Source organism: Felis catus, chromosome D4 (assembly GCF_018350175.1).
Source record: "Felis catus isolate Fca126 chromosome D4, F.catus_Fca126_mat1.0, whole genome shotgun sequence".
NCBI lineage: Eukaryota > Metazoa > Chordata > Mammalia > Carnivora > Felidae > Felis > Felis catus.
The window spans coordinates 56,463,610-56,478,970 of NC_058380.1; the positions used below are offsets into that span (position 1 = coordinate 56,463,610).

The 15,361-nt window shown below is 47.2% G+C and overlaps 1 protein-coding gene across 1 annotated transcript; it reads right to left on the bottom strand.

Moving 5' to 3' along the window:
• Positions 1-13,284: 13,284 nt before the first annotated feature.
• CCL19 (C-C motif chemokine ligand 19) lies at positions 13,285-15,108 on the bottom strand. Its single transcript, XM_003995586.6, has 4 exons — positions 14,811-15,108; positions 13,972-14,098; positions 13,645-13,738; positions 13,285-13,554 (listed from the first exon to the last, which is right to left on the bottom strand). The coding sequence occupies exons 1-4, from the start codon at positions 14,869-14,871 to the stop codon at positions 13,534-13,536; spliced, it is 303 nt and encodes a 100-aa protein (XP_003995635.2). The 5' UTR covers positions 14,872-15,108; the 3' UTR covers positions 13,285-13,533.
• Positions 15,109-15,361: the final 253 nt, after the last annotated feature.

Consider the following 15,361-nt stretch of genomic DNA (forward strand, 5'->3'; position numbering starts at 1 on the left):
CTTCCACGTTTCTGTGGATAGGTCTGCTGCAAACCTGATCTGTCTTCCCCTGTAGGTTAAGGACTTTTTTCCCTTGCTGCTTTCATGATTCTCTCCTTGCCTGAGTATTTTGTAAATTTGACCATGATATGCCTTGTTGATGGCTGGTTTTTGTTGAATCTAATGGGAGTCCTCTGTGCTTCCTGGATTTTGATGTCTGTGTCTTTCCCCAGGTTAGGAAAGTTTTCACTATGATTTGCTCACATAACTCTTCTACCCCCTTTTCCCTCCCTTCCTCTTGATTCCCTATGATTCTGATGTTGTTCCTTTTTAATGAGTCACTAATTTCTCTAATTCTTAAATTGTGCTCTTTGCCTTAGTCTCCCTCTTTTCTTTTGCTTCATTATTCTCCATAAGTTTGTTCTCTATATTACTTATTTTCTGCTCTGCATCATCCATCCTCCGCCATAGCATCCATTCAAGATTGCAGCTCAGTTATAGCATTTTTTCATTTCATTCTGGCTAGCTTTTACTTCTTTTGTCTCTGCAGAAAGGGATTCTAATCTATTTTTGACTCCAGCTAGTATTATTATGGTGATTCTAAATTCTTGTTCAGACATCTTATTTGTATCTGTGTTAGTTAAGTGCCTGGCTGCCATTTCTCCCTTCTCTTTCTTTTGGGGTGAATTCCTTCGTTTCATCATTTTGAAGGGAGAAAAGCAATTAATGAGGTAAAAAAATAAAAAAAAATTAAACTTAAAAAATTAAAAATTTAAAAACAACAAACACACACATAAAAAAGAAATAAATGATGCTAGAGCCTAGGTGTGTTGTGGTCTGGGTGTTTAAAGGGGCTTAACAGTTTAGAGAAAAAAGGGGAAAGAAAAAAAGGAAATCGTTTGAAAATTTGAAAAAAAACACTGAAATAAAATGAAGTGATGGAAGTAAAATAGAATTTGAAAATATTTACACAAAAGTAAAAAATATAGTAGAAAAAATAAAGAAAAATATTTTCAATAAAAATTGAAAATAAAAATAAAATTTTCTCTTTCTCTATTCAAGAAAAAGAAAAGAAATGAAAAAGAACAAAAACAAGAAAAAAAAAAAAAGAAAATTGAATAGATGTACCAGTGAACAGACTGAAATACGATTGAAATTACTTCGTTTTCCCCTAGAAGTCAAACTATGAAGTGCTTTATAGTCTGTAAACTAAGCAGGCAGAGAGACTTGTGTTCCTGAAGAGTGAGGTTAGCCCATTGCGGTGGGGCTTAGTGTAATGGCTCCGATCTCCACTAGATGGTGCTGCTTAGCCTACTGGTGTGGATTGTTGTGGCGCTTGTAGGTGTGTATCTGCGTGCATGGGAGCGGTGAAAATGGCATCACCTAGCTATCCAGCCTGTAGTATTGGAACTCTGTTTTCCTAGGTCAACAATTGCGCCCCCATCCTTTGTCTTTGGCTTCTGCCTGCTCCTCACTTTTACACTGTCTGTGACCAAGCCCCAGGCAGCACCTCCCTCCTGAGTTTTATTTCAGATGCGGCTGGGTTTCCTGACCCCTTACTTCTGAGGGACTTTGGCTTTGACCCGGTCTGCCCTTCTGCGGGAGGTTCTCACCCAGCAATGGCCAGGTGCCGGCTACACCCAGGAACATTTGCGGTACTGTGCTGCTGCCGATGGCCCCAGAGACTGCTGTGGGTCCCAGTCCACCACAGAATAAGTTCATGTGATTGTATGGCAGCAGTGTTTCAGGGATTATGGCCAATCACAGCACACATCTGACACCAGGCTTCACCCCCAGCGACCTTGTTCCAGCACCAGCGAATGTGGTTGTTCTCCGGGGCCCACTGGAGCCTTTGCCTTTGGGGGAACCACAGAGCCTCTACCAGATGTCTTCCCAGCGGGGGAACCACCTCTCCTGTTGTGGCCTGAAGACCCTAAACTTCACTCTGCTCCTGGGGATTCACCCTTCCCACCAAAGCACCACCAGGTATCGAGCTGTGGAGTTTCAGACTCTGCACTCCCCCTCTTTATATAGTCTTAGTGGAATTTAAACCTTCTCCTTTCTCCTTTCTCCCTTTTTAGTGCAGTCCCTGTAGCTGTTTCCACTTTTCCACTTTCTCTCCTGCTGCTTTATTTTGGGGGGGGAGGGTTGCTTTTCCTGTACTCTCCCCCTGTCTCTGTCTTCTCTCCACAAGCAAAAACAGCTCCCTGCCCTCCGCTGCTTCTTTCTCCTCCAGTTCACCTCTCCGCACCACATACCTGCTGAGTTCTGTGGTTCAGGTTGTGCAGATTGTTGTGTTAATCCTCAAATCAGTTTTTTAGGTGTGCAGGATAGTTTAGTGTTGATCTGGCTGTATTTCATGGATGTGAGACGCAAAAAAACTTCCATGCTTCCACCATCTTGGCTTCTCCCCCTCTTTTTAAATTTTTTTTTTTATTTTTTTTTATTTTGAGAGAGACAGAATGCAGGAGAGGCAGAGAGTAAAAGACAGAGGCAGAATCCCAAGCAGGCTCTGCACTGTCAATGCAGAGCCTGATGTGGGGCTCAAGTCCACAAACCATGAGATCATGACCTGGGCTGAAACCAAGAGCTGGATGCTCAACCGACTGAACCACCCAGGTGCTCCACAAAACCTCTTTTCTAGGAGAAAAGATTATGTTCATGTGTGTTTGTGTGTTTGTGTGTCTGTGATTATGTGTGTGAATTGTGTGTGTCTGATACGCCTCTGTGTCCATATTGTGATTATAAGATTAAATGTCTATGGTGTGTCCTCTGATGCATATGGGTGATTGACTAGGTGCCTGTGTATGTGTATGTGGGTATGGACATATGTGGGTGGGGGAGGGTGTTGGCACTTGTTTGTGTGTGGCTGTGTATTCTGGCTGCTTCAGTCTATCCATTTGTGGTTTCCAACCTCACAGGGCCTACAGGGAGCATCTATTGCATAGGGTAAAGGGGTTAGGAGGCCCCTGGCCTGGGCTCTAAACCTCAAAGGGCCTCTAGAGGGCGTCTAGTGTATACAGAAAATGAAAATGTGTGTCTCCTGGCCTGAGGAGCCTGGGCTGTCTTGTTCCAGAAAGGAGCTGGAATTGAGCAAGAAACCAAATGACTCAGCCCCTGAAAGTCCCTGATCCTTGGGAAGGGGTCTGCTTTATACCTCATCCTTCTTCAAACCTTCTGTCGTATCCAGAGGGTCCTGGCCCAGCCAGAGGGTCAGAGCTTAGCCCTTCAGTCTCAGAGTGTGGGTAGAATGTTGCACAGGACTTCCAGAGGTGACAGGACATCAGAATGGGGAGAAGTCTTGAGCAATAGTACACCCCCCTTTCCTACCTTCTGTGCTCTGGAGCTTGAAGTAACAACATTGCCAGGGGTTCCTGAGCACCTCCTCTCCTTAATTTCCTGCACTTTGGGCTAATCCTGGCCCCAGGGTTCCTGGGCCTGGGCTGAGCTTGCTTGGGGGAAGTATAGGAAACAAGTGCTCCTGAACCCAGAGCAGAAAGTGATTTTTGTGGCTGGAGATGAAGAGCCCTGGGGCCCCAGAGAGAATGCAGAGGAGGCTGCATGAAGGAGGGATCTCTGCAGAGCCTCGAGGATGGGTGAAGCTGGAGGGAGGATATTTCAGGTAGAATAAACAACAAGTACAAAAGCTCAGAGGAGAGACAGGGGTTTGGGATTAATCCCAATGTGGGTGAGAAAGGGGAAGGGTACATGGTGACAGAGGCTATGTGTGTGTGGGTAACACCTGGGGTACTTGGGGCGCTTTCTCCTGGTGATGCCATGCCTAGTGGTCAAAGTTAATGGAAGTCCCATGTGACCTTAATCAGGCAGGACTACTAGGGGCTTGTCTTCCTTGGGCATGAAGGTTTGGGTCCCTTAGCAGTCATAGAATGTCAACCAAGTGAACTACCAGTTGGAGGTAGAGAGGGAATGAATCACAGAAGAAGTGTGGTGAACATAATTCTAAAATTCCTGCCCCCTGGTGTGTATGCTCCTTGCTTTGAGGTGATCCCCTTGACCTCTAGACCTGTATATGATGGGATATCATTCATGGGATTAGGTTATGATATATGGCAAAATGGAAGGATTTTGCAGATGTAATTAAGGTCCCTAATCAGTTGACTTTGAGTTCATTGAAAGAGAGATTACCCTGGATAGGCCTGACCTAATCAGGTGATCCCTTTAAGAAAGTGTCTAGGGGCACCTGGGTGGCTCAGTCGGTTGAGTGTTGGACTCTTGATTTCGGCTCAGGTCATGATCTCACAGTTCCTGAGACTGAGTCCTGCATCAATCTCCACGCTGATAGCTGATAGTGCGGACCCTGCTTGGGATTCTCTCTCTCCTCTCTCTCTGCCCCTCCCCCTGCTCATGCTCTCTTTCTCTCTCTCAAAATAAATAAATAAACATTTTTAAAAAATGTCTAGAGGTAAGAAAAAAGCAGCAGCCTAAAGTTTTTTTTTTTTTTTTTTTTTTTTTTTAGTGTTTATTTATTTTTGAGACAGAGAGAGACAGAGTGTGAGCAGGGGAGGGGCAGAGAGAGAGACACACACACAGAATCTGAAGCAGGCTCCAGGCTCCGAGCTGTCAGCACAGAGCTTGATGCAGGGCTCAAACCCACGGACCATGAGATCATGACCTGAGCTGAAGTTGGATACTTAACCAACTGAGTCACCCAGGTGCCCCAGCCTTAAAATTTTTTTAAAAGGTGTGCCTGGCTGTCTCAGTTGGTAGAGCATGTGATTCTTGATCTCAGGGTCATGAGATCAAGCCCCACATGTAGCATAGAGTTTACTTTAAAAAAGAAAAGAAATAAGCATCAGCAAATGCTCTCAGATTGGCTTTGAAGAAGCAAACTACAATGTTGTAGACAGAGCCATGTGGCAGGCAGCTATAGGAACTCAGGGCCTCAGTTCTACAAGCACAACTGCCAATATTTTGTGAGTTTGAAAGAGGACTCTGAATCTGAAATGAATTTGCAGCCCTGGCTGACACCTAAGTTCAGTCTGGTGAGACCCTGAGCAGAAGACCCAGTCAACATTTACCTGAACTATTGATCCCCAGAAACGGTGAGATAAGAAATTTGGATTTGCTAAATTTGTGGTGATTTGTCACACAGCAATAGAAAACTAGTATGAGAAGGAAGTACATAATAAATGCTAATTAAGCCTCAGGGCTAGCTTCAGAACTACTGACTATAGCATTTAACCATATTTTTCTCCTGGTTTTGAAATGTCCCCATTTCTTTAACTGACTCCCCTTTTCTTTCATCCTCATTTAATCCATTCTTGAAGATAGATTGTTGTGGTGATTTATTTCTCTTCCTGGCAGTTGCTCCCTTAAAGTTAAGCATGGTTGTATGACCCACTTTGGCCAATGAAATGTGTATAGAAATGGCATGTGTCATTTGTAGATAGAAGTGTTTAAACAAGAGTTCCCCTGACTGTTTTTCCTGGCTGCAGTGATCATGGAAACATGTGTTGAGATGAAGAAGCATGCTGAGAGATCAAGGCAGTCTGGAATGTTGAACTACCACATGGAACACAGCTGTGCTAAAGTCCCGCCTAGACCCACAGCAGGCTTGATATGCATGGGGAATAGAATTTTGTTGTGTTAAGGTACTCAGATTTGGTGTCATTTGTTATTTCAGCATAATCCAGCCTATCCTTGACCAATCAGGTGTGTTGGTGGTGGTTACAAGGTTTTGTAGAATAGAGATGATATAATAACAAACTAGAAGAAGAATGGATGCCACCCTGAGATCTTGGATTTAGAATTGGATTTTTTGCTATGGGCTGAATTGTATCCCCTGAAAATTCATATGTTGAAGCCCTAAACCTCAGACTATATCTGGAGATAGAGTCTTTAGGAAGTAATTTAAGTTAAATGAGGTCAAAGGGTAGGACCTTAATCTGATAGGACTTTGGCCTTATAAGAAGAGAAAGAGAGGGGCACCTGGCTGGCTCAGTTTGTTGGGCGTCTGACTCTTGATTTCAGCTCAGGTCATGATCTCATGGTTTGTGGGTTTGAGCCCTGTGACAGTGTGGAGTCTGCTTGGAATTTTCTACCCACCCCGCATCTCCCCCATGCACACACACACACTCTCTCAAAGTGTATAAATAAGCTTTAAAAAAATTAAAAAAAAAAAGAGAGAAGAAAAAGAGAGATCTCTCTGTCATGGGACATAGTGAGAAGGTAGTCATCTGCAAGATAGGTAGAGAGGTCTCACCAGCTCTCAACAGAAATTGACTATGCTGGCACCTTGATCTTGAACTTGTAACCTATAGAACTATGAGAAAATAAATGTCAACTGATTAAGCCACCCAGACTATGATATTTTATTATATAAGACCAAGCTAGGGGCGCCTGGGTGGCGCAGTCGGCTAAGCGTCCGACTTCAGCCAGGTCACGATCTTGCGGTCCGTGAGTTCGAGCCCCGCATCGGGCTCTGGGCTGATGGCTCAGAGCCTGGAGCCTGTTTCCGATTCTGTGTCTCCCTCTCTCTCTGCCCCTCCCCCGTTCATGCTCTGTCTCTCTCTGTCCCAAAAATACATAAACGTTGAAAAAAAAATTTATAAGACCAAGCTAAATAAGACAGATGTGGTAATTGCTAAAGCTCTAAACAGTGTCTCTTTGGAGAGGGGTGAAGTTTTTTGGTTGTGTGAGCAAAAGAGATATTATATTAGATGATACCCTTAAATTTTTAAGAAGGCTAGGGTTTTGGACAAATGGTGTATGTTGATGTTGGATAGCCAGAGGATAGACTATAGAGGTATTTATCATTGTTTTCACTGCCCACAACCTTAACTCCTTCCTATATGTGAGGAATTTCCCATTGTATTAGTCTTAGTTAACCAATAGTTACTTTCCATCATATAATACCCAAAGGTCACATTCTAATTCTTCTAGCCCCCTTGGGCAAATGACTTAGGCTTAGCCAATTAGAAAAACCTTACCAAGATTGTGAATAGGAAGATAGTAGTGATGCAAAGGAGCAGGAGTAGTAGAGAATATATTTTGATAGTGGTCGGAATGGTGGCAGAGGTGATGTGTGTTTTCCAGGGGCACTGTAGCTGTGATTCCAGATGTAGAACCTGGCAAGCTGATCACCAGATACTCGTGGGGCTTGAAGTAACAGTACAAATGAAGGCCAACATACCGTGTATCTAAATATTTAAAAGTTATAAATCAAATAAAAATATACCTTTCTTACTGCCTTGAAAAATATGCTTTTAGAGCATCTTGAAGGTCAGGTTCAAATTTAGAATTCTTAGACTCCTTGGAGTTCCATGATGGAATGAGGTGATAAGGGGAGCTTACTTCAGTGCTCTACTTGTCCTCCTCCTTTTCCTACCCTCAGTTATATGCTGTACCACAAAGAGCCTCATGTGCCTGGTGTAGACATTCTAGCCCCATACATACAAGCTCCTTCCATGTTCCCTGGAAATAGCTACCTCTTGGCAACTCTCTGGATGCAGAGAGTGATGCAGTCCATTCTAGGAAGGATGGCTCTGTGGAAGAGGACTGCCTGACTGTGGAAGCTGCTTGGGACTACTTGGGCAGGGAATTCTCTAGTTTTCAGTTCCTGAAATGTGATCTAGAAGGAGAAGCACAAGCTACAGGTCAGCATGTCTCCTTATTCCTGTGTCCTCTGTGTCCTGTGTCCAGAGATATGACTGGAGGAGAGCCAGAGTAGAGCCCTCTGAAACATGGAATGCAGGGCAGGGGCTCCAGTTGTCTGGACATAAGGGTGGTACTGGAATTTGGTATCCCCTTCTGGGGATGCTGTCCTGGAGGGATGTCTGGACTATCCTGGTTCTATTGCAAGCTTTGCAAATGGTTCTGGCTGCTCAGCCTTCCTTAGTCATCTATTTTCTACAACTTCCTATGGTCTTTTCAATAAATTACTTTTCTGTTTAAATCAGCTAGTGAGTTTCAATAGCTTGCAAGTAAGAATCTTTATTAATACATTTGTATATTTGCCTTTTTTGGTGTGGTGTGCAGGTACTGTAACCTTTGTTAGAGGATTTCTTCAGCTTCATGAAGCCCAAGACCATATCTGTCTTGTTCACCTAGAACGGTGCCTGTTAAGAATAAATGTTCTGGGTTCCAGTGATGTGGCATCACTTTAGACACAATGATTTGCCAAGCTAGGACCCTATGTCATGGTAGCCCTTAAACTATGGGGAGTCCTACACTAACAGATATTTTGACACTTAGGGCTGCCATGCCAAGAGGTTCCATTTACTTAGACTACAGGGAAAATGGTGTCCCTGGAGTTGTACAATGTGGATGTCCTGCACTGTACATCCTGAACACCAGGCCTGGTGTTCCTGACAGTGATAGACTTCCCTGAGAGGAATAGTGACCTTATAGTAATGGGGGACTTTGACATTCATGGGGGTTCTGTCAGCAATGGGGACATTATTAGGTATTGAGATGTCCTATCAGTAGGTGTTCTTGGATTGATGGAAGGCTTTTAAAGTGTTGGGCCCCTGGAAGGAAGGGGTGGTTTCTTCTTGGAGGACGCTCCTTGAAATGATGATCTGACAGGTATGAGATCAGCAAGATGATTGAGGTTTTGATGGTGATGGGTCCAGATTTCCAGGGACTGTGATTCTGAGAACCAGAGCCCTGGGGGATCCGGTTGTCCTGGTAGGGCATTGTGGAAGCTGCTGGAGTTCAAACCATCCCACTTCTGCTGTGTTGGAGCCCAGGAAATCTCACATCTTGTGCCTCCCCACAGGATCCATGGAAGACTAGAAGTTCCTAGGAACAGGAGTAGGGCCTCCTCCCCTGTCCTGCCTGATCCTGGCCCCTCAGAAGATGGACATGGCCCTTAGATGCCAGTCCTTCTGGAATCTGATCCCACCCCTGTGGTCCCCAGATGCTCTGCTCTGTGGAGGTTCCCTCCAGAACCTGGCTGGCTCAGAAGCCTGGCCCCATCCCTTCTAGGAGCCTTGCCCACAGCACCCCAATGTCTGGCCCCTACTTTTTGGGATCCCAGGTCCTACCCTTCTATTCCTCTTTTCCTTTTAACGTCACCTGGTCTTGGCCTCTGATACTCCCCTGGGAATGGAGTTAAGAATGTGGGCATATTTGTAGCCTGATCCCCATCTCCACTGCTCCACTTTGGGAAAACTGAGGCTTGAATAGACCTGGAGAGCTGTGCTTATTACCTCCTGGAAGCTTTGGGGAAGCTAACTTCCCTTTAGCTGGAGAGCCCAGGAGGCTAGAAGCCCTCCAGGCGGCATCTCTGTGTCTGGGCTCAAGCACTGATGTCCTGTCTGAGCCTCCAGCTTCTCCTCTGTTTTTTTTCCTAGCTTTTCCTAGCAAGGCAAGCCTTTCTACCCCAACTGAACATCTCAGCCCTCAGCCCAAGTGCTACCCCTCAAGCAGTCTTGGGGTGCAATCTCAGCTCTGCCACTCACTAGTTGAGTGAACTTGGTAGTTTACACTACCTCTCTGGGCCTCAATTTCTTCATATAAAATGGGACTAGTGATCTCCATCTCATAGGGTTGCTAGAGGATGCAATGATATAATGCACATAAAGGACTCAGCTTGGAGCCTGGCATGTGATTAGCACCCCAAAGTAATGACTTTCCCTGTTCCCCGAGGGTCACTTCCTCAGACCTGGCCTTGCTGTATTGTTTCCCACTTTTATTTAGGAAATGGGTCAACTCAGAGAGGTGGTATGTGTTGTAGCTAAGAGTACAGATTCTGGAGCGAAACTGCCCAGCTAAGACCCCCCCCCCCCCAACACTTCACTATCTGTCCAGCCTGGGCAAGCTACTTAACTTCTGTACCTCAGTTTCCTCAGCTGTAACATAAGAATGATACTAGTACTTAAAGCAGTGCCCAGCACTAGTGGTGAAATAGCTGGTATTACAGAGCCATGTCCTTCCATGTGGACAAGTCTCAGGGACCACTGAGGAAGTTCTCTGATCAGAGAAATGCTGGCTTATTCTTACAGAGGGGTTCTTAGAGGAAATTCCCCCACTTGGGAGTCCTGCTCCTTTGTGAGACTGTGATTTCCAAGATTTTCTGGCTGGTTCAAAGTTTCCCGGAGACCAGAAAAGGGGGGGGGTTGGGGGTGGGGGCTTACCAAGAAATTGAACATGAGCTGATGAAAGTATGATCAAAACCGTATGGGGCTGGCTCTTACCAAACACTTACCCATGCAACAGAGACAACCCCCATGTCTTGAGAACTGGATGTGCTCCAGGTATGAGTGGGATGGGGTATTGTGGGAAAGGGCCATTTTCAGTTACATTTTTTGTTAATCAAAAGAGTACTGGGCCTTGTTCTGTGCCAGCCCCTGAGCAGAACAATATTGACAGTTGAGATCAACAGGTCCAATCCCTTTTCCTGGGAACTCTATCAATAGACAGGACAGAGAGCTTTTTGTCCATCATGTAGATGGGAGCTGGGGAGCTCTCTGAGCAGGGATGTCAGGTCCCTTTAGGGAGATGTTGTTTGCTAGGGCCATAGGCCTTCAGGGTAGGGGGCTTTCACTTGCTGCTGACCTTAAACCTGTAGCAGGTGCCATGGGTCCTAGACAGGAGGGTGTCTATCTAGAGCCAGGCAGTAAGGCCCCTGTCTTCTGGTTGAGGAGCTGGAAGTCCATACTATCCCTTGGAGAAGCTAGAAGCCTCATCATTGTCAGGTAGTCTTCTGGCCTGCCATGACTTGGCAAAATGACATAACACTTGTGGGTAAATCATAGTGAAACAGGGAGCAGGTGTGAACAGATAAAGTCACAATGCTGAGAATATTTGAGTGGGGAAGGACAAGTCTCAGATTGCTGGGCTAAGAGCAATCTCCTGTATCTGGCAGGAGATAAGAGGATAAGACCTAGTGCCCAGGAGGGGCTGGTGGCTGGGGAAGAGAAGGCATTGGCTGGAGAAAGGTTGGGGAGGGCTGCATCCCTGCTCCCTGTGGTACTCTAGTGTTCACCCCCTCAGACTTCCTTGAAATTCCTCACTCACCAGGCCTCCAGGGTGTGGCAAGAGGCTGTTCAATCCAAGCTCCTTCACTAGCTCCTGAATTATTTTCTCTCTTCCTGAATCTCAGCTTCTTCTTTGTTCCCAGAGGGTATCCCTTGGGACCCAAGAAGTAGGGACATTTCTGAATGTGCATGACTTTGCAGGGGGAGGCTATGTGAATGCTGCGGTTTTAGCTTGAGACCCAAAGATGCATGAGTCAAATCTTTGGAGGGACTCTTAAAAATTAGGTTCCCCTCCTTGTACACCTGACTTATGGGGGAACTAAGGTGTTGGAGATGGGGAGTAAGGAAGGGACTTGATTGGAGTGGTACAATGAAGTGCAGAAGTAGGATTGGGGGCTGGGCACTGAGTTCAGGACTTGTTCCTGTCCCCCTCCGTCCATCTCCCAGTGGCAGTATCAGGGAGGTAGTGTTCAAGGGGCTCTGTAATTGTAGCATTTCCCTCAGGGCTCCCTCCCTCACTTCCCCTACTTTATCTGGGTTTCTCTCCTGAGAGTCCAGAGGGAGGTTTTGTGTCTGCCTCTGTGGCAGGCTGACCTCCACTTGGCTTCACTGGAAACTGAGAAGGATTTGAGGCAATGTGCTCCCTTCACACCTGTGTTTGTCCTTTGCCTGCTGGAGAGCAGGGCACAGGGTTCAAAAGGTGTCTATAGCTGGGACCTCTGGAGCTCCATGGTTGACTGCCTTAATGAATGGATGGGTAGATGGGTTGATGGATGGATGGCAGTCTAATGGATGCAGAGACAGCTAAATGGATGGATGCATGGGTGCATGGATTGGATGAGTAATTTCTTCCAGGCATCACAGCCAAATTTCCCAGCCATAGCAGTTGTTTTTGCAAATTATCCCCATCCCACCCATTCCTTGTGACTCTAAGACCTGGGATATCTGAGGTTTTGAATACCTACTTCTGGAAGCAGAGGGCAGGAAGAAGTTGCTATGATTTCAGCTCAGTGTGGAGGGGCTGGCACAATCCCCTCACCACTGCTCCCCTTTCCAGGCTGCCCAGGCCTGGTTTTGTTGCCAGATGAGGAATATCTGGTACAGTGATCACCCTTCTTCTCAGGTGATGATGCTCAGTCCATTGTCATAGCTACCATCCAACCTCAGCATCACAGACTTGCTGCTCTCAGTGGGACAGTCCCTTAGAGGCCATAGTTGGAGACCAGCAGCTTCCTCAGGGGACATCGCAAGCAGAGGGGTTCATTCCTCCCAGAGCAGCCCTGTAGTATGCTCCAAGAGTCACAGGGCTTTCATCTCTCAAAGAAGAGACTCCTTTATAACTCCCTGGTCTTAGTGTTGCCTTGGACCTGGTGCCCACATGGGCTGTAGAGATAGTGGTGGATTCCTCCATGCTGAATCTCCCTAGCTCCCTGGCTACTCCTTCTTCCACTTGCTGGGCCCTTTCCCATTCTGACTTCTGGCTCCCAGGTCTATCTATCCCACACTACCAGATAAGTGTGGCCCCAGGATTGCTCAAACGGGGCTGGTCCTGGCCCAGCCTGACTGAGTGAGAGAGGAAGGCTGGCCTGAAAGTCAGATTCTGTATGGGCATATGGACACTCACTGCTGGCTGTTGAGCCTTTCCTCACATATTTATTCATTTTCTAGACAAATATTTATTGAGTGACTATTTTGTGCCAGGCAGTATACTGGACACCAGGGAGACAGTGGAAACCAAAATAGGCATCATCCCTATCCAGGAAGGCTGACAAACTATCAGTTATAACTCAGTGTGATGAGTACTGCAAGGGGAGAGGAGCAGGGCTCTCTGAAGACTTGGGATGAAGGGAGGCTACCCAACCCAGCCTAGAGTCAAGGAAGGCCTCATGGAGAAAGAGTCATTAAGAACCAGATGGGAAGGTAGGTGAGCCAATGAGAGAGAAGAGTGTTCCTGACAGAGGGAATGGCATGGCTGTTTGGGTACTTTCCCCCCAGATAGTAGAGCTGGGCCTCTTCCTGCCCCTGGCCATGAGAACTGGTTCTTGATAAGTCCCTTCCCACCCTGGTGAAACCTGATCCCTGAGACATCTGGATACTTTGCCTTGGAGAGCAAAGACTGGGAGGCGTGAAAGAGTTTGGCTCAATCATTGAACAGACACAAGTTTGAGTGTCACAGGGCTGTGAAGAGACATGAGGTGGGGGCCCTGATTGTGGGAGTTGATCCTGAAAACCCAAGGTATTAAGTAGGAGTCCATGAGAAGATTGCTTAGGTTGCAGAGTGAAAATTAGATCTTGCCATTCCATCTCCCTATTTCCTATCCTGGTCCTCTTGGACAGAAAACAAACAGCAAACAGACAGATCCATGGGTACCAGTTGGGCTTTATTGGAAGCATTGCAGTCTGGGTGTGGAGGAGAAGCCGTGCTCCTGCCACACTCATGCCTGCTCACACTCACACTCACATTGACACTGCAGGCCCTGTCCCAGCTGGGTCAGGTCTGGTACAGAGTTGCTGGAGGCCTGATCCTCCCTTTTGGTCCTTGGTTCCCCAGGGCTGCAGTGATTCATATCCCCTCACTCAGACACAGGGCTCCCTCTGGGGCTCTCATGGGTTAACTGCTGTGGCGCTTATTCTAGGGGAGGAAGAAGAGTCAAGGTCATGGGCTGGGGTCTTGGGCAAGGACTCTGAGGGAGGAGGCAGGGCTGGGGAGGGCTGGGCTTGCCTTTGCAGTGTTCTTCTGCAGTCTCCGGATGATGCGGTCCACCCAGGGCTGGTCTGGGGGTGCACAGAGCTGGTGACCTCTCAGTGTGGTGAACCTAGAGTCACAGGTCAGTTATCAGAAACAGTGGAGCCCTGGAACCCAGATCTCTGGTAGGCCCTGGTGTGAGGGGCAGGAAGATGTGGGAACCACCTCTGGGAACCAGTTTCAGGTGCTTACTTGAAGAGGTTGGGCTTGGCAAGGAGAAGAGAGATAAGATGGTGGGGGTATTACCAATGGCTGATGGGGGAGAGGAGGCTGAGGCTAGACAAGTCCCTCCCCACAACTCACACGACAGCAGGCACTCTACAGCCATCCTTGATGAGGAGGTAATGAAAGGCCCGCACGATATTCCCAGGGATGGGGCGCTGGGTTACAGACAGGCAGCAGTCTTCAGCATCGTTGGCACCACCCAGAGCTGGGATATGGGAAAGAAAGTAGTGTCAGGGCATAGGGACCCTGAGGAAGGGAGGCTGTAGATAGCCCTAACTGAGGTTAAGGACACACGTCTGTGTGTGTAGGCAGCTAAATCAGTTATTCAGCTGGTATATATCAATATGGCCCTAGTGGTTGCTAAATATATTGAAGTACTTCTAAGCTGTTTGGTAAACAACCACTGCCCTAGGCCTCATAAATGCCTTTCTGCTGCCCTGATCATCCCAACTTCTCTCCCAGGACCTCTCAACTGCTGCATCAATGAAGAGTTGATGCTGTTCACAGCACGGGGGTGGGGAGGGGAGGTGGGGAGTCGGGGGTGGGGAGTAGCAGGAGGCTGGGGTTAGAGGACTTATGAATTGTTAAATATTTTGACTACTAGCCCTGTCTCCCATTTTCTCTCCTGTAAGCAAATATATACTATTTTCTCCTGTCTGGGAAACTGAGGCAACAGGAAACAGGCTGCAGAGAGAAGGTAGCCATAGGCCTTGGGATACACCAAGAGACGGACAAACATTGGAATTCAGGGGCCCAGGCACTCACAGGCACACACACAGGCACACACACAGTCACACACACAGTGTTCAAGGAACCTCCGGATTCACCCAAACATGGAGACCTAATTCAGTGTCCCCACATCCAGCATCAAATAGTCTGACATTTAGACACCCCCACCCCCTGTCCCCAGGGCTTACCAGGAGAGGTCCAGAGAATCAGCAGGCTGAGGGTCAGTAGTGCAGCTGCAGGGGATGCCATGGAGGGTGAACAGAGGCAGACCAGCAGTGAGCAGGAGTACGGGTGAATCTCTGGGTGTGTGCAAGAGTCTGTGTGACACTGAAAGTTGGCTGGGAGTGGGAGGGAGCAATGGGAAGTGCACAGGAGTCCTTGTGGGATGTGAGGGGGTCTGGGAATGTGAGTGCGAAAGCCTGTGTGAGGCTGCGACTGCCTCCTATTTATGGCTTGGAACTTTCACTTTCCCTGCTCAGAAATTCCCCTCCACATCCATTCCGTGGATTCCCCTCTGCCCCCCTTTTTCTGACGGAACCTGACCCTGCCCTCCCTTTTCCCGCCTCAGTAGCTTCCCTGCTCTTCTGCTTTCTTTGGCTTCATCTCGGAGAAACTAAGCAGTCTGCCGTCTCGCCAAGAGAAGGGACCTTGCAATGTCAGCTCCAGATAGAGGTTCTCCATTATTGCATCAGTGGCATTTGCATCATTAACCATGGCTTTCAGTGGTGATAGTCAGGAT

What these genes read in the sequence shown, in the direction of transcription:
- CCL19 (XM_003995586.6), bottom strand. Translation starts at nt 14,871, where the DNA reads ATGGCATCCCCTGCAGCTGCACTACTGACCCTCAGCCTGCTGATTCTC. An exon ending in TGTAGAGTGCCTGCTGTCGT is followed by an intron (nt 13,739 to 13,971) that starts GTGAGTTGTGGG and finishes CTGTGACTCTAG; the next exon opens with GTTCACCACACTGAGAGGTC. An exon ending in TGCAGAAGAACACTGCAAAG is followed by an intron (nt 13,555 to 13,644) that starts GCAAGCCCAGCC and finishes TTCCTCCCCTAG; the next exon opens with AATAAGCGCCACAGCAGTTA.